Raw genomic sequence first — 22165 nt, 5'->3', positions numbered from 1 at the left:
TTCCGAGCTGCGCAGGGCAACGGGGCCACAGGAAAGGTCCCCAGTGGCCGGGGGGCCGCCGCCCGCGAGGGAAGCCCGAGCCCCCCCCGTTCCCCACCTGAGCATTGTAGCTGGGACAGCTGGGCTGCGCTGCGGACCCGGCGGATCGTGCTGGGCGGACCCTGGCTTATGCCTTCCTATTTCCCCAGACATGTCCGGCTCTTTGGAAATTTCCCCCCGGACGGGGATTTGAGCACCAAAAAGCCAGACATGTCCGGGGAAATCCAGACGTATGGTAACCCTAAGACTACTGAATACCTGAGAAGTGAACACTACCAAATAACACCTTCACAATGAAGACAGCAAGGGAAATAAGAAGTGGCCACTGCTATACCAAACTCCTCTAAACCAAGCAATAATGATATTCCAGACTGGATCAAGCTTCTGAAAACTCTGGAGAGTTCTGCATTTGTTCCCAAGAACAATGCATTCTGGTGCACCATAGTGGCACAACCCCAAAGCACAGCAATATAGTGTTCTACACAATCAGTCAAATATTGATTTTAAATATTTGCCTCATCTCTAGTTCCCTGATCAGTTCCACAGTTGCATCACAATGTTTAAGTTTCTGCACCTCTCTCAGCATAGCTCTGAGTCATAAAAGTAAAGCACACCAGCCTCTACTGCAGGGGTCGGCAACCTTTCAGAAGTGGTGTGCCGAGTCTTCATTTATTCACTCTAATTTAAGGTTTCACGTGCCGGTAATAAATTCTAACGTTTTTAGAAGGTCTCTCTCTATAACTAAACTACTGTTGTATGTAAAGTAAACAAGGTTTTTAAAATGTTTTAAAAGCTTCATTTAAAATTAAATTAAAATGCAGATCTTATCAGTTTAGTGCAGTGGTTCTTAACCTGGGGTGCAAGACATGCAAGATTTTTTTAGAAGGTAAATCATCGAAAACACAAATTAAGCACAGGCACATAAGTACAACTACTTTGTTTCATCAAACCTATGTATTTATTAACATTAAACATGTTTGAGCGATTACTGTAATAGACACAGTTTTTAAGCTAATTGTAGTGTAATTTTTTATAAGGGCTGCAGAGCACTGGGACCAGGCCAGGAGCAGAGCCCTGGGCTGGCTGCTGGTACCCCAGGCTGGCAGGAGGGCTGAGCAGGGCCAGAGACCCAGACCCCGACTGGCAGGGGGCCGGGCGGCTGGAACACCAGACCAGCAGGGAGGTGAGTGGGGCTGGTGGCTGGTATCCCAGTCCGGCAGCAGGCTGAGTGGGGCCAATGGCTGGGACCCCGTTTAGCCGCTGCTGGACGAGGGTTCTGTTCATTCAGGCCGGCATCAGGCTGAGCGGGGCTGGCGGCTGGGAAGAGGCCAGAACTCCAGACTGTCAGCAGGCTGAGCGGGGCCGGAGGACAGAACCCCAGCCTCGCAGCGGGTGAGCGGCTCAGCCCGCTGCAGGTCTGGGGTTCCGTCCACTGGCTCCCGCCAGCCGGGGTCCTGGCCACCGGTCCCGCTCAGCCTGCTGCCGGCCGGGGGTTCCGTTCACTCAGGCCGGCAGCGGGCTGGGCAGGGCCGGCAGCTGGGACCCTGGCTGGCAGCAGCATGCCAGTAAAAATCGGCTCGCGTGCTGCCTTTGGCACATGTGCCGCAGGTTGCCGACTCCTGCTCTACTGGTTTTCATGACTTCAAAACAGCCAGTCACTTTGTCTTTTAAAATACCATCTTTTAAAATTCTACTAAATTCCATAAATCTATTTTCCACATTTGTCATAAATAATTTCTGTGCAAACTAGTTAAGGTCAAAATAGTAAATGACTAAGAGAAAATGAAAATCCGGTTTCCTATTCAAGGGATCTATTGCCAATAATTTCCCAGGAATGTTATCTTCGCCTTGTTTTTCCATACAGCTTTGACAGATTTTAGAGGCAAAGATAGTTAGTTGGGCAGTGTAAATTGGGTGGAATTAAAAAAAAAAGCGCTGGCAGTTGGGCAAATAGCTAGATTCCCCGTTTTTTATTTCCAGACTTTTTTAAACATTAGTATGTTTATAAGTTGTAAAAAAGTGTAGTTTTTTTTTTTTGTGTTAGATGGACTTTAATGAAAACCTTCTCTGCTGACACCTCAATCTGAGGCAGTTCCTCAGATTTGTCATCTAAAAAGAACAGCTCTGGTCCAGGTCTTCTGCAGTGAAGACTCATGCAAAGAATTCATTTAGCTTCCTCCACAATAATTTTGTCTTCCTTGAGTACTCCTTTAGCACCTTGATCATCCATTGGCCACCCCAACTATTTGGCAGGCTTTCTGCTTCTGATGTACTTAATAAATGTTTGCTGTTAGTTTCTGTGTCTTTATCTAGTTGCTCTTCAAATTCTTTCTTGGCCTGCCTTTTTATACTTTTACACTTGTCTTGGCAGAGTTTATGTTCCTTTCCATTTTCCTCACTAGGATGTGACTTCAAATTTTTAAAAGATGCCTTTTTGCCTCTAATCACCTTTTTCACTCTGCTGTTTTACTATGGTGACATATTTTTCTCCTCTTACTGCCTTTTTATTTGGGGTATACATTTACTTTGAGCCTCCATTAGTGTTTTCATGTAGTTTGCAAGCATTTCACCTTGTGACTGTTCCTTTTAATTTCCATTTAGCTAGCTTCCTCATTTTTGTATAGTTCTCCTTTTTGAAGTAAATGCCACTGAGGTGAAGTTCTTATGTTCTTAATATGAAGATAGTTGAACTCCCCCATCATTATTGCATTTTCTGCCTTTGTAGCCTCTCTAATCTCTCTGAGCATTTCACAATCACCGTCATCATCCTGGTCAGGTGATTGGCAGTATATTCCTACCATTACACTCTTATTGTCCAAGGTATGGAATTTCTATCTATAGAGTCTCTATGGTACAGTTTGATTCATTTAAGATTTTTACTTCATTTGACTCTGATTTCTTTCACACATAGTGCCACTCCTGCACCAGCGCAAGCTACTGTGTCATTCCTATCTATTTTGTACCCTGGTATTACTGTGTCCCATTGAATAGTCTCATTCTACCAAGTTTCCATGATGCCAATTATATTTTAGTGTATCATTTAATACCAGCCACTCAAGTTCACCCATCTTAGTATTTGGACTTTTAGCATTTGTATAAAAGCACTTACATTTTGTCAATATTCAGTTGCTTGCCTTCAAATATTATATTCCAATGGGACTCTTACATTTGACTGTTCCTTCGCTAGCTCCTACCTGTACTTTACCAACTTCTTTCCTATCCTCTTTATTAGGATACAGAGTTCTACCTTTAAAAAATTTATCCCTAAGGGATGTCTCCACCCGAACCGTGTGCAATTCCACACCGGTCAGCTTTCTCCCAGCCCTTAGCTTGAAAAAAATCTACAACCTTTTAAATTTTACATGCCAGCAATCTAGTTCCATTTCAGTTTAGGTGTAGTCCATCTTTCCTATATAGCCTCCTTCTTTCCCAAAAAGTGCCCCAGTTCTTAATAAACCAAAACCTTCCTGCCTACACCATTGTCTCATCCGCGAACTGAGATTCTGCAGATCTGCCTGGAACATTTCAGAGAATGCTACCATCGAAGTCCTGGACTTTACTCTCTTATGCAGCAGCCTAAATTTGGCCTCCAGGACCGTTGTCCTACTTTTCTCTGTCATTGGTACCTACATGTACCACAACCCCCAGCTTCTCCTCAGCACTGCACTTAAGTCTGTCTAGATATCTCATGAGATCTACAATCTTCGCACATGGCAGGCAATTTAGCATGTGGTTCTCTCTCTCTCTCTCATCACAAACCCAACTATCTGTATTTCTAATAATTGAATTACCCATTATTATTATCTGGATCTTTCTAGTAACTGGGTTCCCTCCCCTGGAGGGGTATCCTCAGTGTGAGAGGACACCATGACATCGTATGGAAGGAAGGTCCCAACTATAGAACTGATTCCCTCTGCTCCAGCTTGATGTTCTCCTTTCCCAAGAATTTCATCTTCTTCTACAGCACAGAGGTTGTCAAACTGGGGGTGGTACCACTCTGTGACCCTCTGTGCCTCCCTTAGCTTCTCCAGTTCAGCCACTCTGGCCTCAAGAGCCCATCCTGTGTCTCTGAGGGGCATGAGCTTGTGGGTGTGGCTTGTACCACATGCACACACACGCCACCTCCCCACAAGGCAGGTAGTCTTACATGCTGCACTCAGGACAACAAACTGGATAGCCCACACGCTGCTTGCATTCTTTTACTTTTGTAGGGTTGTTTTTTGAGGGGATGGGGGTAGGTGGCGCAGGCTGTTAGCCTAAGTTTAGAGTATGCTTGTTAGGTCTATCAGGGCTTTTTTCCCTCTCCCCTCCCCCCACCCCCCCGTCCCTTTCTTTTCTAGGAGGCTTCTCTGACACCGTTCTAATAGTTAGGTTACAGTCCCACGACTTCCTCCCCCTGCAGCTGAACTGTCACTGCACCCAAACTCCCTTTACCTTGGTAGTTCAATCTGTCATAGGGCGCCCTCTGCTCCTGAGCTGTCCTGAAAGGAATGCCTCTCTCACTCCGTCGCTAGACTCCCCTGTTTGTTAGTTCCTCTGATATCTTACAGAGCCGACTTCTTAAACCCCTGTTCCCCTGAGATAGCCCCATCCTCTTGTCAAGGGATCCTAAAAGGGTTATGGATCAAGGAATAGCAAGCTAGAAGCTCATCAGTAAGCACTCAGCCTAGCCCAGTCTAGCCTCGCTGGCCAATTGGCTTAGCACACTGCCCCCAAAACAGACCATACTATAATCTTCAAGCAAGCAAGCACATAAACAAACTAACAGAAAGTCACCCCAAGCATCACTTAAGTCTCCTCTCCTTCCCCTGAAGAACTCCTCACAGAACTCCTGTTCACCGCTCCTGTTCACTAGCTTCCTGGTTCAAGCATTGGTGCTGTCACTGGTCTTGTTGAGAGATCCTCCCTATATTGCCCCACCAGATAATCACACTGGTAGTCCCGAGTCTGTCATGTCACCGCTCTACCTATGGGTTGTATGCAGTGTTGTTGAAGCCGTGTCGGTTCCAGGATATCAGAGACAAGGTGGGTGAGGGACAATATCTTTTATTGGACCAACTTCTGTTGGTGAGAGACACAAGCTTTGGAGCTTACACAGAGCTCTTCTTCTGGTGACCTGAAGTTGGTCCAATAAAAGATATTACCTTATCACACCGTATCTCTTTACCTATGAGTGACAGACAAGTTACCCACCTTCCTCACGGTATTTCTGCTTGGGCATGTCACAGCCAGCACTTTTGCGTGACTCTTCCCACAGCCTAATTCCCTTTGCCCCGGTCCCCAGGCTCATTTCTGTTCTCGTGCTAGACTGTGTGCTGCAGCTGGTGGCTGCTCCTTCACTGTCCTCATGTCTACACTGCAATCACATGGTGGGATGGGACTGCAGCTGAATTAGCTTTAATCTAGCTAGAGTGGGTATCAAAGGCCAATGGCAGCACGGGAGTTCAGCATGGTCTAACCGTCTGAGTAAGTACCCAGGGTTCTTCCACATGGGCTTGTAAAGCCCACGCTGCCACAGATGCACTGCACTGGTACTTGCGATAGCTAGATTAAAGCTAGCTCAGCTGCAATCACACCCATGTGATTGGAGTGTAGACATACCAAGTATCTGGCCAGTGCTGCCCTGTATGAAGAAGAGGGGCCGGCCTCCCATCAGATCAACCCAGCTCCTGAATTCCTGTTGCACAGCTCCCTCTTGTCCACCACCTGGCCACCTCCCTACCCTGAGGTCCCTTAATTAACCTGTTCTTACTAGCTCTCCTTTTAGTAGGGTTACCATACTTAACAAATAAAAAAAGAGGACCCTCCACGGGGTCCTGGCCCCGCCCATTTCCCACCCCCAGCCCCGCCCCAACTCCGCCCCTTCCCCGGCCCCTCCTCCCTCCCACGCGGAAAGGGCTGCCTGAGCACTACCGGCTTCATGGTTTGCCGGGCAGCCCCCAAACCGTGCGCCCCCGGCCGGCGCTTCCCCAGCGCAGCTGGAGCCCGGGAGGGGAAGCGCCCAGCCGGGAGCGCAGGGTCTGGAGGCTGCCCGGCAAACCGTGAAGCCGGTAGCTCTTGGGCTTCAGGCAGCCCCCTTGCCTCCGGACCCTGCGCCCCCAGCCGGGCACTTCCTCTGCCAGGCTCCAGAGGCGCAGGGTCCGGAGGCACGGGGGCTGCCTGAAGCCGGTAGCGCTCGGGCAGCCCGGCTCTTAAACAGAGCTGAAGAGTCAGGGGAGGAGCAGAGCCGCCACGGCCGGGCACTTCCCCTCCCGGGCTCCGGCGGCGCAGGGTCCGGAGGCATGGGGGCTGCCCAAAGCCCGTAGCGCTCGGCTCTTAAACAGAGCCGAAGAGTCGGGGAGGAGCAGAGCCGCCGCGGCCGGAGGCTCTGCTCCTCCCCTGACTCTTCGGCTCTGTTTAAGAGTCGAGCTGCCCCAGCGCTACCGGCTTCGGGCAGCCCCCGTGCCTCCGGACCCTGCGCCGCTGGAGCCCGGGAGGGGAAGTGCCCGGCCGACAGCTGGGGTCCGGAGGCAAGGGGGCTGCCTGAAGCCCATAGCGCTGGGGCAGCTCGGCTCTTAAACAGAGCCGAAGAGTCAGGGGAGGAGCAGAGCAGCCGCGGGAGAGGAAGTGCCCGTCCGTATTTTTCCTGGACATGTTCGGCTTTTTGGCAATTCCCCCTGGACGGGGGTTTGATTGCTGAAAAGCCGGACATATCCGAGAAAAACCGGACGTATGGTAACCCTACATTTAGTCCTTCCCCAGCAGCCAGAGCATTACTTCTTCAACCCCAGGCTTCCTGGCTGCTTTTGCTAGCTTTCCCCATGACCCTGCCTGGAGCTTTCACAATGCTCTCTGCCTTCCCTCTCATCTCCATGCACAGGGCTGTGGCAACCTCTTCTGGCCTACTGGCTCCTCCTCTTCTCTTTTCCTTGTCCCCTTTTCCTCCGTGCAACTGCTAAGCTGCTTATCTCACAGGTGATTGCTTTCAGGTCTGCTTCCTCTGCTCTGCATGGCTGTACAGCTGCCCCGAAACAGCATGCACTGTTGCTTTCATGCCTGCATGCACTGATGGCTTTCACTGTTCTGGCCTCCTGCCACAGCAGTTACAAAATACATCTGAATCCTCAGACAAAACTCAGTTTTCTGAAACCTGCTGCCAGTGCTAGACCACGCTTCTGATTCCAGGTATATCGGTGGGGTTGATCCAACCTGTTTGCTGGCTCTTCTACCAGATATCAGCTGTTAAGGGGACTGAGGTTGACCCACTGGCTTATTGGTGCAGGTCATCGACCTCTGCCTGTGTTTCTGCTCCCCCCTCCTCTTTCGATTCACAAATGGTCTTTTAGATCAATCTGGTTACCTGTAGTCATTATGAAGATTCTCTATAATTAAGGCTACGATTTAGTCACGGAGGTCATGGCAGTCACGGATTCTGTGACTTTACCAGACCTCCGTGACTTCTTCAGCTTCAGCTGTCAGCAGCTGGAGCCGTGGCAGGGGCTGGAGCCGGGGCTATGCGCCACACATAGCCCCACAGTGGGGGCTGCCGCCGGGGCCATGCACCCCTGCCCTGTGGTGGGGGATGCAGCTGGGGCTGTGAGCCTCTGCCCCAGCTTGTACAGTTATTTTTAGTAAAAGTCACAGGCTTCATTAATTTTTGTTTGTTGCCCCGACCTGTCTGTGACTTTTACTAAAAATAATCGTGACAAAAATCTTAGCCTTATCTATAATACAAGAAATCCATCTCTCTCTTTCTTGATTTAATAATCCTGTAGTTTATTTTCCCTGAAGGAACACAGTAAAGTTTAAAAAATAAACTTGTCTGAAAATTGTTTACCTACTAAAGATCATAACAAAGAAATCAGACAAAAATGCAGTAACAGTTCTCAGGGTTTTTTGTTTTTGTTTTGTTTTTTCTGTTTTGCTTCCTTTATGCATTTGACAACACTTTGTATAGCCAGTTTCACTATTTCCTCTACACAGTCAGGTTTTTTTCTATTTCTGTTTCTGTGGGTTTTTCATATAATCAAATTGGAGAAAATTCATTTACAGGAGTATGAAAATGTAACTGTAGAACTACTCAAATTTTCAGGGCAATTCAGGGGCAATTAATCAGCTTTTTTTTTAAAAAAAAACTGACTAGACAAAGTTTATGTCGACCCTTTACTTTTTCTGCTTCTCCTGAGAGAGCCACTTTCTCTTCTGCAAAATAGCTGCCAAGTTCCTCTTAACTTTCCATTATAAGTGCTACACAAATTTGAAGTTGCTTCCTCAAAAGTTAACAGCTTTAAATGAACCTGCCCTGGTCTGCACAAACTCTACAACATTTTAATGGATTTTTTTAAAGAGAAAAAGCTAATAAAGTAGTTAAAGCAAGGGACATGAAATCAAGAGATTTGGGTCCTATTGCTTACTTTGACAGACTTTCAGCAGACCTTGGTCAAGTCACTTAATCTCTCCGTTTCACTTTCCACATATGTAAAAAATAAAGTTGCCACTGGTGTCCGTGAATAATCACCCCTGTGATATGACAGTGTATAATCATCTTTTGGAACCCTGACCTATGTCAAGTGTCTGGAGCCAGGAAATAAAAAATACTTACCATTATTCTGTGTGTCATTCCTTTATCACACTTAGCTACCCTATCGGTGTGCTGTGAAGCTAAATAAATTAGTGCCTTCAAGACTCTTGCATGGACACCATCACACCCAATGCAACAAGCAAAAAATGTTCAACAAAAACCAGAAGGCACTGCAGAGAGAGGTTTAATGGAAACCCTATCTAAATCTTCACTACAGTATCATTACCATAACATTATCGTACCAGTAGAAAGCAATGAGATTTCCATAAGATACATGGAACAGGGTACTTAAAAAGGATCTTCACTCATAACTGTACAATTTGGCAAAAACTACACATCTTTCCAGGCCCTGGGTATCATGCCAATGAAAGGGCATACACAGAAGTGTGTCACAGGAGGAATGAATTTTTTGAAGATGATTGATAAAAACAAACAATGAAAATTTAAAGTAATACAAGGAACCAATAGGGCCTCATGTCAGTGCACAAGAGGAATAAATATTTGGGGTCACTCTTACTCAAGTCACTGTGCCTATGAATTACCAGAAACAGAACAATGAGAGTCTATATACCCAGTAATTCTATCCTCCCCAGAATTATCTAGCTTACACATTATCGACAGTCAGCTAGTTTATATAATATCAAAAATAAGTTACAGGAGTGAAAACGCCCTCACCAAACACCATTAATTTAACTTTTTATTCTTTGTGTCTTCAATAGGTTTTAACCAGAGGAATCAAAATGTTTTGAGTTGTGTAAGAAAAATAATCATAATAAATGCACTGACAGGCTCATGCCATGTATGTCATACTTCAGCTGGAAGAATGTTTTTAAAGACTATATCAGTTTCTGAAAATAAGGTGTTTTAGTGGAAACGGTGACAGATCATACAACAGCACAAAATATGTGGCATTATAACAACTGTATTGGACACTGCTTCCAAACAGTCATCCTTCCATGATTTGAAGTTAATTATTACGTTTTCTTTAGAACAGTTTGGATTTTGTGTGTGTGTGTGTGTGTGTGTGTGTGTGTGTGTGTGTGTGTGTGTGTGTTCATAGTAAAAACATTCAAAAAGCAGTTTCAAAATGCAACCAAGTTCTCCCTTGATCAAAACATACAATTATACAAGAACTAGGTAATACAGCATACTTTCAAGAAGAATTTTATGTTATGCTACCTAGGAGCATCAAGCGATTAACATCACAAAGGAACAAAAGCATTATCCACAATGCAATTCTATATTTCATTGTCTTGTGTTCTCAAAATGCTAGTCCACATGTCACTTCCTCTTATGTTTATTCCCATTTCGACTTCTAAATGTCATTCCTTTGAGGAGGAAAGCTCAATGACACTGATCTCAAATTCCTTCAGATCTATTAGGACAAATCTAAATAACTTCCTCCACCATATTACAGGATGGATTGACTCAAGTCAAACCACACAATGAACACCATAAGAACAATGCATCTCACATACTGCCAAAAGAGCTCATTTCATGTCATTAGCTATGTAATGCTACAGCAAAGCACCCATTTAAAAAAAATAACATACATTCTTAAAAACAAGTGCACCAGTGGGCTTTTTGAAGTAAATTTTAATGTGATAGGAATGTAACTGAAAAAAATAAATCTTAATTGGCAGAAGCACGAATGCTAGTTTAAAAAAAACACAAGGAGTCCGGTGGCACATTAAAGACTAACAGATTTATTTGGACATAAGTTTTCATGGGTAAAAAACCCACTTCTTCAGATGCATGGAGTGAAAGTTACAGATGCAGGCATAAAGATACTGGCACATGCAGTGATGAGCAGCCAAAAACTTAAGAACCAGTTCCCTACCGGGTCTTCGGCGGCGGGCCCTTCACTCGCTCTGCATCTTCGGCGGTGAAGACCCAGAGCAAGTGAAGGACCCGCCGCCGAAGTGCCGCAGAAGACTTGGAGTGCCACCTGGTGAGTACAAGCCCCACGTGTTTTTTTACGTCATCCCTGCTGGGGCCCCGTCAAAACTGTTTGAATCAGGCCCCGCACTTCCGAAACCTGGCCCTGCACATCAGGGTTACAAAATTGTATCGGGGGCCAGGTAGGGAAGGCTGTGCCTCCCAAAACAGCCTGTCCCCCCCCACATCTGACCCCCACCCATGTCCTGCCCCCAACTGACCCCCTCAGAACCCGCAACCCATGAACCCCCCCCCGTTCTTTGTCCCCTGACCACCCCCTCCCAAGACCCCACTCCCTACTGCCTCCCCAGGACCCCACCCCCTACCCAACTCGCCCCGTTCCCTGTCCCCTAAGTGCCCTGACCCCATCCACCACCACCCCGACAGACCCCCAGAACTCCCATGCCTACCCAACCCTCCTGTTCCCCATCCCCTGACCGCCCCCTCCAACTGCTCCCTGCCCCTTATCCAACCCCTCCTCCCAACCCCGGCCCGGCCCCCTTACCATGCTGCTCAGGGCAGCGTGTATCAGTGTCGCGTGGTCCGCTGGAGCTCACAGCCCCCACCCCTTACCGGCTCAAGGACTGGTCCAGAGCGCTGGCGCCGGCGGCGTGGCACGCTAAGGCTCTGCGAGGGGGGGGGAATGCGGGGAAGGGGCCCAAGGGAGCCTCCCCAGCCAGGAGCTCAGGCAGGCCCGACAGGATGGTCCCGCGGGCTGGTGTAACGACAAAAAAAACCTCCCTCTCCCAATTGCCCACCCCTTTAACAAACGGTTCTAACCGGCTTCTAAATTTAACAAGCGGTTCGTGCGAACCGGTGCCAACCGGCTCTAACTCACCACTGGACACATGAAGAGAAGGGAGTTATCTTACAAGTGGAGAATCAGTGTTAACAGGGCCAATTCAATCAGAGTGGATGTGGTGAGCCAGCCTCTCCCAGTACCTATTCAGGCCCAAATTAATGGTGTTAAATTTGCAAATGAATTGTAGCTCTGCAGTTTCTCTTTGAAGTCTGTTTTTGAAGTTTTTTTGTTGAAGTATGGCTACTTTTAAATCTGTTAAGATATTGCGGCAGTTGGACATTTGGAGTAAAATTCTCACTCTCAATCTAGACCGGGGTAGGCAACCTATGGCACGTGTGCCGAAGGCGGCACACGAGCTGATTTTCAGTGGCATTCACACTGCCCGGGTCCTGGCCACCGGTCCGGGGGGCTCTGCATTTTAATTTAATTTTAAATGAAGCTTCTTAAACATTTTAAAAACCTTATTTACTTTACATACAACAATAGTTTAGTTATATATTACAGACTTAGAGAAAGAGACCGTCTAAAAACGTTAAAATATATTACTGGTATGCGAAACCTTAAATTAGAGTAAATAAATGAAGACTCAGCACATCACTTCTGAAAGGCTGCCGACCCCTGATCTAGACCTTTATGCCAGATAAAAGGGCTGAAGCAGCATAAAGGGGTCCTAAAAGCTCCATATCCAGGCAGGAGAGGATTTACCTGGTGCATACTCTGCAGACGGCAGTCTTAAGATTATTCAACTTTGAGCCTTCTCAAGCTCTAGTGTAGCATGTGCAACAGGGCCATGGCTGCAGCACATACAGCTTCAGAGGCAACGTGTAACTGTTGATAATTGGGGAGGGGGAGCACAATTTAAAGGTTCGGGGGTGGGGACATGTAACTGTCCCATGCGTCGCCTCTAGATCGAGAACAGAGGTTTTCAAACTGTGGGGTATGCCCTCGGGGGGGGGGGTGCGGAGAAACATTTGGGGGGGGGGACGGTGACCCCAGGTGGCTCGAGCCAGCAACGCCAGACAGCTGGCCCGAGCCAAAGCTGTTGCTAAATGGAAGGCAGAAATCTAGGAGGGGAACACATGACCCTGCGTTCGCCCCCCCACCCAAAAAACCACTGCCTCTGGCTGCAGTGGTTCCAGGCAGTGCTGTAGCTTTTAATATAGCTCAGGGCTCTTAATATATGTAAGGGGACTGTTGCCCCCTTACTAACACTCAGTGGGGGTGTTTTGGTTGCTAGCTCCCAGCACTAAAAGGGGAGGGGTCGATGGCAAATCAGGAGCCTGAGACTAACTGTCCCCAGGAACAATGGGGAGAGGCCAATGCTCCAGATCAGCCTGATTGACAGGGCGGGCTGGCTAATCAGAGAGTCAGGAGGCCGGGGGGGTCCCGTCCTCCGTGTGAACTGGAATGGCCTGAGTCAGACAGAGTGGGGCCGAGCTAAGGAGAGAGCCTGCAGAGCAGAGCTGTGCTGGGGGCAGAGCTGCAGCAACCAGAGCCAGAGGGGCCAGACAAGCAGCCAGGAAGCAGGTCAGAGCTGGGAGCAGAGTCACAGAAGCAGCCTGCAGAGCAGAGCTGTGCTGGGGGCAAAGCTGCAGCAACCAGAGCCAGAGGGGCCAGAAAAGCAGCCCAGGGAGCTGAAGGCAGAGCAGCAGCAGCAGCCGTGCTGAGGCCGAGTGGAGCTGGAGCCGGGGCTGGAGCAGTCCGGAGCTGGGGCTGGGGCAGTCCGGAGCCGTGTGCAGTCCGAGTGTGGTGAGCAGCTGGGGAGAGTGAGGGGGACCCTGGGCAGTGGGCCCAGCACAGGAAGACGCCTCAGCCAAGAGGCCTTGCAGGCCAAACTTGCAGGGGGATCATAACCCCGACTGGGCGGGGGCGACGCTGGGAAGAAGGGTCCTGCCACCTAGAGCCTGAGAGCGTGTGGCCACCACCAGAGCAAGTGTCCAACCCACAGCGTCCCTGCAGCACAGACAGGGCCTAAGAAGCAGGCCTGGGACCTACAAGGAACAAACTGAACTGCCCTGACGTTCCAAAGACACTGTTTGTAATGTTCCCTGCCACAGAGCAGGGTGATGTGTTTCCTTTAATCTTTCCCATTTTTCCTTATTCTTTTTTAAAATTAATTGTTAATTAAACAACTTGTATTGGCTTTAAATTGTATGAAATAATCAGTGGGTCAGGAAGGTGCCCAGTGCAGAAAAAGTACCCCGAAGTGGGGACACCCTAGCCCCTGTCCTAGGTGACCACAGCAGGGTTGGGGGTCGAGCCCCCCAGAAATCCTGGGCCCAGCCTTGTTGGGGTTACGAGGACTCAGCCAGACAGGAAAGTGGAAGGGGAGCCCTCAAGGGCAGGGAGGCCTCTGGGTAAAGGAAGTGGGAGCGGGGACTCAGATCCTTTCGCTAGTCCACTTCACCGGGGTATTGCAGAAGCCAGGAAAGTTCCCCACAATAGCGGGACCATTCCCCCGCTTACATAATTGGCGTCACGAACAGGATCCTATCCACAGGGTCCATCCCATTGGTTTTCTGGTTAAGTTCTAGTAGCATGGTCCGGGCCTAGTTGAGCACCCTACCATGGCTGGAATTGAAGAACTACGAACCCAGTTTGCTGAACTTCAGCGCAGATTATCAGACCAAGCGGAGGCATTACAGCAAGCTAGAACTGAACAGAGAGAAGCCTTATCGCTGGCCAAGGCAGTAATAGACCAACAGACAGCAGAAGCTAAGAAACCCCCTACTATTTACGTCCCACGGGAGCGGAAGGTCACGGAGTTTGGTGGCTTCCCGACTAGACCAGGAGACATTACAGTAGAGGAGTGGGTCAAGTCTGTGAAGGTGGCTCTGCGTGTGCTAAGAGTACCTGAAGAAGATCATGTGGACTTCATAGAGGAGCACCTCAAGGGCCAGGCCAAGGCCACAGTAAAGTTCATGGCAGTGGCAGACAAGAAAGATGTGGAAAAGGTATTTGAACTCCTCCTAAAAGTGTATGGAGACAAGGTACCTATTGGAACCCGACTAAAGGAGTTTTTTGAGAGAAAGCAGGAGCCTGGTGAAACTGTCCGGGCATACGCATATGACCTCCAGGAGAGAATGAGCAAAGTGGAACGGCGAGACCCTCAGCGAGTTCCAGACCCAGATACGGTTCTGAAAGAGCAGTTGGTGCTGGGTCTCCGTGATGACTCCCTCCGACGTGAAATGAAAAGGAGGTTTAAAGAAGAGCCCAGTAAGAAGTTCCATGAACTCATGCAGGCTGCCATTATGTGGTCAGAAGAAGAGGAAGTTCCTGTGGCAGAGGCGGCCAAGCCTAATCCCCATACACAAAGTGGGGGCCTAGTGAATGCAGCTGCTGGGGAAAAGGTCCTGCCCCAAACAGAGCTAACATTGGAAAGCTTAAGTGAAGCTGTCCAAAAACTGGCGGTCCAACAGGGGGACATGCTGAAAGTGATGACCGAGTTGATGAAAGAAAAGAATCCCATTAGTATGCCAAAGTATCCAAGGGCACCGGGATCCCGAAGAGCCCCACTGAAGGATGAGCTGGGAAGATACATTTGTTACACTTGTGAAAGGCCAGGACATACTAGCCGAGAATGTCCACTGAGAAGGAGAACAGAGTCCCAGGCAATCGAAACCAATGGGGCACCAGGAGCAAGTGGTCCCTCTACAGTAGAAGGCCAAGCAGTGGCAGAAGGATTCCTAGGCCTGTCCTTTGTGGAAAATCCCTCTGCATACAGTGTTGAGAGGAACATGGGCAGTGCCAGCATATCTAGCGATTTCTGTAAGCGAGCATTTGGAGATTGTCTAACTGCTGAAGTATGTATAGCAGGGGTGAAGACCAGATGTTTGTTAGATACTGGCTCAGAAGTCACCACCATTACTGAGTCGCATTTTCAAAAATATCTGAAGGACAAGGACCTGACCATGCACAGCACACGGTTTGTACGTCTAACAGCTGTTAATGGACTGGCAATCCCAGTGGTGGGGTGCCTTGAAGCAGACATAGAGTATATGGGCCAGACACTGCCAGGAAAATGCATCTTCATCCTGAAAGACAAAGCCTCAAAAGGGAGCCATATAGGAGAAGGAGTCCCAGGGATTCTAGGGATGAACATCATTAGTGAGCTGAAGGAGCTACTGCTGCCAGGAGAAGGAACCAGGAAGATGAACTGTCATGAGCACTCTATGAAGAATGCTGTGCTGAGTAAAGTACTGGCTCGAGAGGAGAGGCAGAGTCTTTCCCTGGGACCCACAAGGCATATGGGAAATGGTAAAGTGGGCAGAGAACGGAAGACCATTATTCCTCCTTGGAGAGGGAAGATCCTTGACGAACACAGCTGTGTACCAGGAAATGAGCTGCAGATGACGAAGGAGAAGGGAGGACGAGTTACCTTTCTTCAAGAAAGATGTGATGGGAGACTGCAAGTTCCAGTTCAAGCGGCACGTCAAGGGCTGATTCCTGCACATGTGGCTAACATAAGGGCGTTGCCAGAGAAGCATCAAGAAGTCTTTTCTAAGAATGAGATGACCAATTATGATGACCAGGTCAAAGGTCACCATGACAGGCTGAAGACAGCCTGGAAAGTTGCTCTCAGAACAACTAAAGACAGAGCCCAAAGTAGGAAAAGGACTTATGATAGCAAGTCCAGTGGGGCTCTCATCAGATCTGGTGACTGTGTACCACTTCGTAGCCGTAGACGCCGGAGATGTAATAAAATACAGGACAAATGGAAGCCAAATCCCCCCACTGTGGTCACCCACAACAATCCCGAACTGCCAGTGTATGCTAACCAGCCTGAACGAGGTGGTCCTGGGATAGTAGTACATAGGGACCAGTTGAAACATTGTACTCTTACTCCAGACAGGGACCATAGGAGGCGTAGATCAGTACGCCCTTAGGAGGCTGAAACCAATCGGGAAATGGTTCTAGTCCCACAAACCGAATACAGAGGGGGACAGAGTGGGGCAAACCCAAACCCTAACAAGAATGGCCAGATCCTTCAAACTGACCCAGTATTACCCGAGGATAGGAAAATAGAAAATATGGGTAATGAACCGCCAGTCTTAAGAAGGTCCCAGAAAACTAATAAGAGCGTACTTCCTGTTAGACTTAAAAATAATTATGTTATTGGTTCTATGTAGTGTTTTAATAAATATTGTTATGTATAGTATTAAGAAGTAGATGTGGAATGTTAAATATGCTAAATGTTCTTTTGATAATTGCTAATGGGTTGTTGATATACAATGACGTGGGTATATGTTGTTACCATGGGGCCTGAATGAACCGATGTAAATATTGTGGATGTGGCAGTATTTTAGCAAGGGGGAATGTAAGGGGACTGTTGCCCCCTTACTAACACTCAGTGGGGGTGTTTTGGTTGCTAGCTCCCAGCACTAAAAGGGGAGGGGTCGATGGCAAATCAGGAGCCTGAGACTAACTGTCCCCAGGAACAATGGGGAGAGGCCAATGCTCCAGATCAGCCTGATTGACAGGGCGGGCTGGCTAATCAGAGAGTCAGGAGGCCGGGGGGGTCCCGTCCTCCGTGTGAACTGGAATGGCCTGAGTCAGACAGAGTGGGGCCGAGCTAAGGAGAGAGCCTGCAGAGCAGAGCTGTGCTGGGGGCAGAGCTGCAGCAACCAGAGCCAGAGGGGCCAGACAAGCAGCCAGGAAGCAGGTCAGAGCTGGGAGCAGAGTCACAGAAGCAGCCTGCAGAGCAGAGCTGTGCTGGGGGCAAAGCTGCAGCAACCAGAGCCAGAGGGGCCAAAAAAGCAGCCCAGGGAGCTGAAGGCAGAGCAGCAGCAGCAGCCGTGCTGAGGCCGAGTGGAGCTGGAGCCGGGGCTGGAGCAGTCCGGAGCTGGGGCTGGGGCAGTCCGGAGCCGTGTGCAGTCCGAGTGTGGTGAGCAGCTGGGGAGAGTGAGGGGGACCCTGGGCAGTGGGCCCAGCACAGGAAGACGCCTCAGCCAAGAGGCCTTGCAGGCCAAACTTGCAGGGGGATCATAACCCCGACTGGGCGGGGGCGACGCTGGGAAGAAGGGTCCTGCCACCTAGAGCCTGAGAGCGTGTGGCCACCACCAGAGCAAGTGTCCAACCCACAGCGTCCCTGCAGCACAGACAGGGCCTAAGAAGCAGGCCTGGGACCTACAAGGAACAAACTGAACTGCCCTGACGTTCCAAAGACACTGTTTGTAATGTTCCCTGCCACAGAGCAGGGTGATGTGTTTCCTTTAATCTTTCCCATTTTTCCTTATTCTTTTTTAAAATTAATTGTTAATTAAACAACTTGTATTGGCTTTAAATTGTATGAAATAATCAGTGGGTCAGGAAGGTGCCCAGTGCAGAAAAAGTACCCCGAAGTGGGGACACCCTAGCCCCTGTCCTAGGTGACCACAGCAGGGTTGGGGGTCGAGCCCCCCAGAAATCCTGGGCCCAGCCTTGTTGGGGTTACGAGGACTCAGCCAGACAGGAAAGTGGAAGGGGAGCCCTCAAGGGCAGGGAGGCCTCTGGGTAAAGGAAGTGGGAGCGGGGACTCAGATCCTTTCGCTAGTCCACTTCACCGGGGTATTGCAGAAGCCAGGAAAGTTCCCCACAATAGCGGGACCATTCCCCCGCTTACATATATGCCAGGCAGTGCTGTGGCCCTTAATATATGCCACAACTTAGACAGGGGCCCAAAAATGTCTATGTTACACCAGGAGATGCTACAACCCTCAGAGCAGTCTGGGAAGGCACAGAGCTGACAAAGCCCCCTTAGCCCCGTTCCCCATCCCCCAGTCACTGAGCTTAGAGTTCTGTACTGAGCCTCTCAGAGGGAAAACACAGAATCTCTCCTTCGGATCCTATCATTCTTTCACTACATGGCTTTAGACGTTATTCATCATTCTTGATGTTATTCATCATCTGCGGAGGTGCAGAAAATTTTGGACTCCATCACAGAACTTTTATCTAAAAGATTAAAGCAGTTCTGTGCATTAGGCCAATATTTAAATTCTGATCCTTTCAAGAGAACTTAAAAAAATAAAGTAGTTTTGTATTTTTTTAAATAAATAAAAAAAGTTACAGTATTACTTGTAATTTAGGTGAAGAAATGTATTTACTTGCAGTATATGATCACGATGCTTCAACACCTTTATTCGGCAGGTACGACTCCTATTTTGCATATGTGAAAACTGAGGCACAGAGGCCTAAATTTTCAAAAGTGATTTGTGATTTTTGATGTCCAACTTGAAGCAAATTAAAGTGCGTTGAAGGCACTCAGCCTTGTTGGAAATCAATGCACATTACAGTGTTTAGAATTGGGCACCCAAAATCACTAATCATTTTCAAACTCTTAGCCCCACATTTTTCAGTAATTTGAACAAAGTCACACAGCATTTCTGTAGCTGACTTGAGAACAGATCCTATTACTCCTTATTTAGGAGCACCAAGCCCTAGATCATACTCCCTAAGTAGTGCAGAAAAGGAAATCCCTAGAATTATTAATTCACCCCTAAAGGATATACTTAAAGTTACACACAACATGTTTCCCTAAATTACTTCCATCAAACCAATCAGTTCTAGTACAGTGTCTCTGTGGGCTATCTATGGTAGCCAGAAGGAAACATATTAAAGCTATCAAGAATATTCAGTCAGAAAAGCAAAATGAAAAGAAAAAAAAAATCAGGACTGCAGCCCCTGCAACCAGGCCCTCTCATTCTTCTTGTTCTATTCAGTTGTGAGCCAAACAAATCGCTGGAGGTGATTTCCAACAAACAATCCTGTAACAAAATGGCTACCCCCTTTAAGCAGCTAAAGACAATTAGTAATATGGGCAGGCTATTATTGGGAGGCATTTGGCAAACCTGAAATATTCCTAGATCACGACTGCAATCTGAAGGAGTTAGACAAGTGGCTCTCAACATTTCCAGACTACTGTACCCCATTCAGGAGTCTGATTTGTCTTGCATACCCCCAAGTTTCACTTCACTTAAAAACTACTTGCTTAGAAAAACAAACATAAAAATACAAAAGTGTCACAGCACCCTATTACTGAAAAACTGCTTACTTTCTCATTACTACCATATAATTATAAGATAAATCAATTGGAATACAAATATTGTACTTACATTTCACTGTATAATATATAGAGCAGTATAAACAAGTCATTGTATGAAATTTTAATTTGTACTGACTGCTCTAGTGCTTTTTATGTAGTCTGTTGTAAAACTAGGCAAGTATCTAGATGAGTTGATGTACCCCCCAGAAGACCTCTGCGTACCCACAGGGATATGCATACCCCTGGTTGAGAACCACTGAGTTAGACTAACTGATTATTTAATTAAGCACAACCTTTACAAGAGGCACTTCATTGTTTCATTACAAAAAACACCTCCTCCATTACAATGCAGGGCTCTGAAGAAACCATAAGGTATAATACTGTAGCCAAAAAAAGAAAACTCTTTTTCATTTAGAAATGTGTTTAAACTGCAACAGGGGGGCTTGCCTTTTAAGGGCTACAGGCCGGTGGCAGCATAGGGCAGCGCTTAAAAAACATCCCTGTCACCTAGTTGCTCAAAGACAAAATAAATTAAACCAGTAAAAAAAGCCTGTAATATCTATCTATATATATAGTGCCACACCGCCAAGACCTGAAGAAGAACTCCGTGTAAGCTCAAAAGCTTGTCCCTTTCACCAACAGAAGTTGGTCCAATATAAGATATTACCTCACCCACCTTTTCTCTCTAATAAAATATTTCCGTTCTTTCCCCATCCCAAATCAATTTAACCCTCCCACATCCCTCCCCGTGTATCTCTTAGTGAACTCTTCTTCACATTTGCATGTTGCAGCAACTGTCTGCTTAGCCTCCCTCCCTCTAACAAGATTCTCTTGGTAAACTGCTGCACAGAGAAAGAGGAGATTGGCAGTGGCAGCAACATTCTCTTGGCTACATCTGAGCTGTCTCCATTCAGTTCCTCCTCTACACCCTCAACTTTGTAGTGAAACAGAGTGAGAGCATGAGTTAGAAGAGCTGAGAGAAAAAACTGCTGCATAGTCAACAAGGACCCTGTCTGTCCAGGAGCAGAGGGGATAGCTGTGGGAAGGAGGCAATGTTTGAAAAATTCACCAGCCTTCTGCTATACAGAGTTGGATATAAAAGTGGGACACCACCACCCTGTTAAGAAGCCCTGTTGCCATCCCCAGATGTTGGGAGAAGGAGGAGGATGCTATCCTTCACACCATTTGAAAGCTACATCTTTCATATCAGATTTGGTTTAGGCAGTGTTTCATTAATTTGAAGTTTCAGAGTAACAAATTAATTACTCTCTGTAGGGAGCTGCGTTCTGCCCGGTATGGTGGGAGAGATGGTGGCTGTGATGTGGGCCAGCAAGTGTCAGGGAGGGGAAGCAAAGTGGCCGTGAATGCCCGGAGGCTCGCTGGGGTGGTTTTAGGCTGCGTTGTGCTAATCAGCTCTTGGCACGTCTCCCTTCAGACAGGAAGCTATGGTCGCTGTGCCCCTGTTCACTGTGCTGCTGGGGTAGGGGACAAGGTGGAAGGTGGGCGAATGTAGCTTTCTATGGTGCACCCCCTCCCTTCAGAGTAATTAATTTGAAGCTATATCCTTCTAGCTATTGGAAGAGAGAAAACAACTTTCTATTTCTTCTCTTTCCAACAAAGCTTCTGGAATGCTTGAGTGGGGGGAGAGAGAAAAAAAAGAGATCTCTGTTACTCTACCCATCTCCTAGCATCATTTTTAGTATCCTTAAAAAAAAAAAAAATCACACTGTCACAAAGCAACTTCTGTTTGGGAAAGAAGCGGGGGGGGGGGGGGGATACATTCAGGACTGAAGTTTGCTAACAGCATTGCACAGGAGCACTATATATGCTTCTAGCTGTCAGTTTGATAAGCTTCAGTAATCCACCCATGTAGCTTTTCTTAATTAAAATAAATCTAGACAAAATCTCTTTAGAAGGAAAGAAGCTGTGCTTTTGTAAATGTAAATGAAAATGGAAATTGACATACTGAATACATCTGTATGCCAATCAAGGAAAGTTTTTTGTTATCTTCCCAACATTATTGGTAGCCTTTCACAACTGTATACGTGCTGTGCTTTAACATTATAAACAATGAAAGCTTACATTCCATTCTTTCAATTTTTTGTGAACAAAGCACATCAGTTTAACCAAAGTCTATATTTTGATATACTGTACCTTTTCTGGTGGTTCTAATTGTCTCAGAAAACAGTAAAGGGCTTCCATTGGAAACTTCATCTATAGGCTTCTCTGGTGGTTTGTTGGCAATACTTTCTTTCTTCATGTCCTTCTTTATTTCCTGTATGGGAGGAAAAAGGAAAGACAGATTACAAGATGTCTTACAGGATACTTTTAAGTCTCAAGTGTCCAGTACTGGAAAAAGTCATAGATGTGAACTGTGATAAGTTCCAAAGTCTCAAAGTCTGACAGCTAGACTCACCCATGTGTTTTTATATTTCACAATAATTTGGGTTATTCTTACTCTTCTCTGCAGAAAGCAGAGTGTTACACTCTTACCATGGTACAGCTATGGTAGTTACAGGTTATTGCCACTCCAGTACATGGAACAATTGGACAAATTTTTGAACTGGCACCTATCATATTTAACGGCTTCCAAACACTTTTGTTTAAATTAAGTTAATTTTAAAAAAATCACCCAGTGGGCAACTCAAGATTGTGTCAGATAAAATCTTTAAACTGCCTCTCCCTTCTCACAATAAGAATAATATTTCAATTCAAACTGCTGTAGTATATACCCAGTGTGTGTACAGCCACAACGTAATAAATAATATTTCTTCCCCAACTCCTAGACATATTTTTAAGTGAAATG

General features: G+C 47.2%; 1 protein-coding gene across 7 annotated transcripts in view; it reads right to left on the bottom strand.

Moving 5' to 3' along the window:
* The window catches only part of SH3KBP1 (SH3 domain containing kinase binding protein 1), a 346563-nt gene that overhangs the window by 204334 nt on the left and 120064 nt on the right, over positions 1 to 22165 (bottom strand). For all 7 annotated transcript variants that reach the window (XM_054006486.1, XM_054006509.1, XM_054006527.1 and 4 more), the window contains one exon: positions 21514 to 21634. In XM_054006486.1, coding sequence (XP_053862461.1) covers positions 21514 to 21634 — 121 coding nt within the window. The remainder of the gene's footprint in view (positions 1 to 21513; positions 21635 to 22165) is intronic.

The sequence above is a fragment of the Malaclemys terrapin genome, chromosome 1, assembly GCF_027887155.1.
Source record: "Malaclemys terrapin pileata isolate rMalTer1 chromosome 1, rMalTer1.hap1, whole genome shotgun sequence".
Classification (NCBI taxonomy): Eukaryota; Metazoa; Chordata; order Testudines; family Emydidae; genus Malaclemys; species Malaclemys terrapin.
Note: the sequence above shows the minus strand (reverse complement) of the source record. Positions and strands in the feature narration are given on the sequence as shown.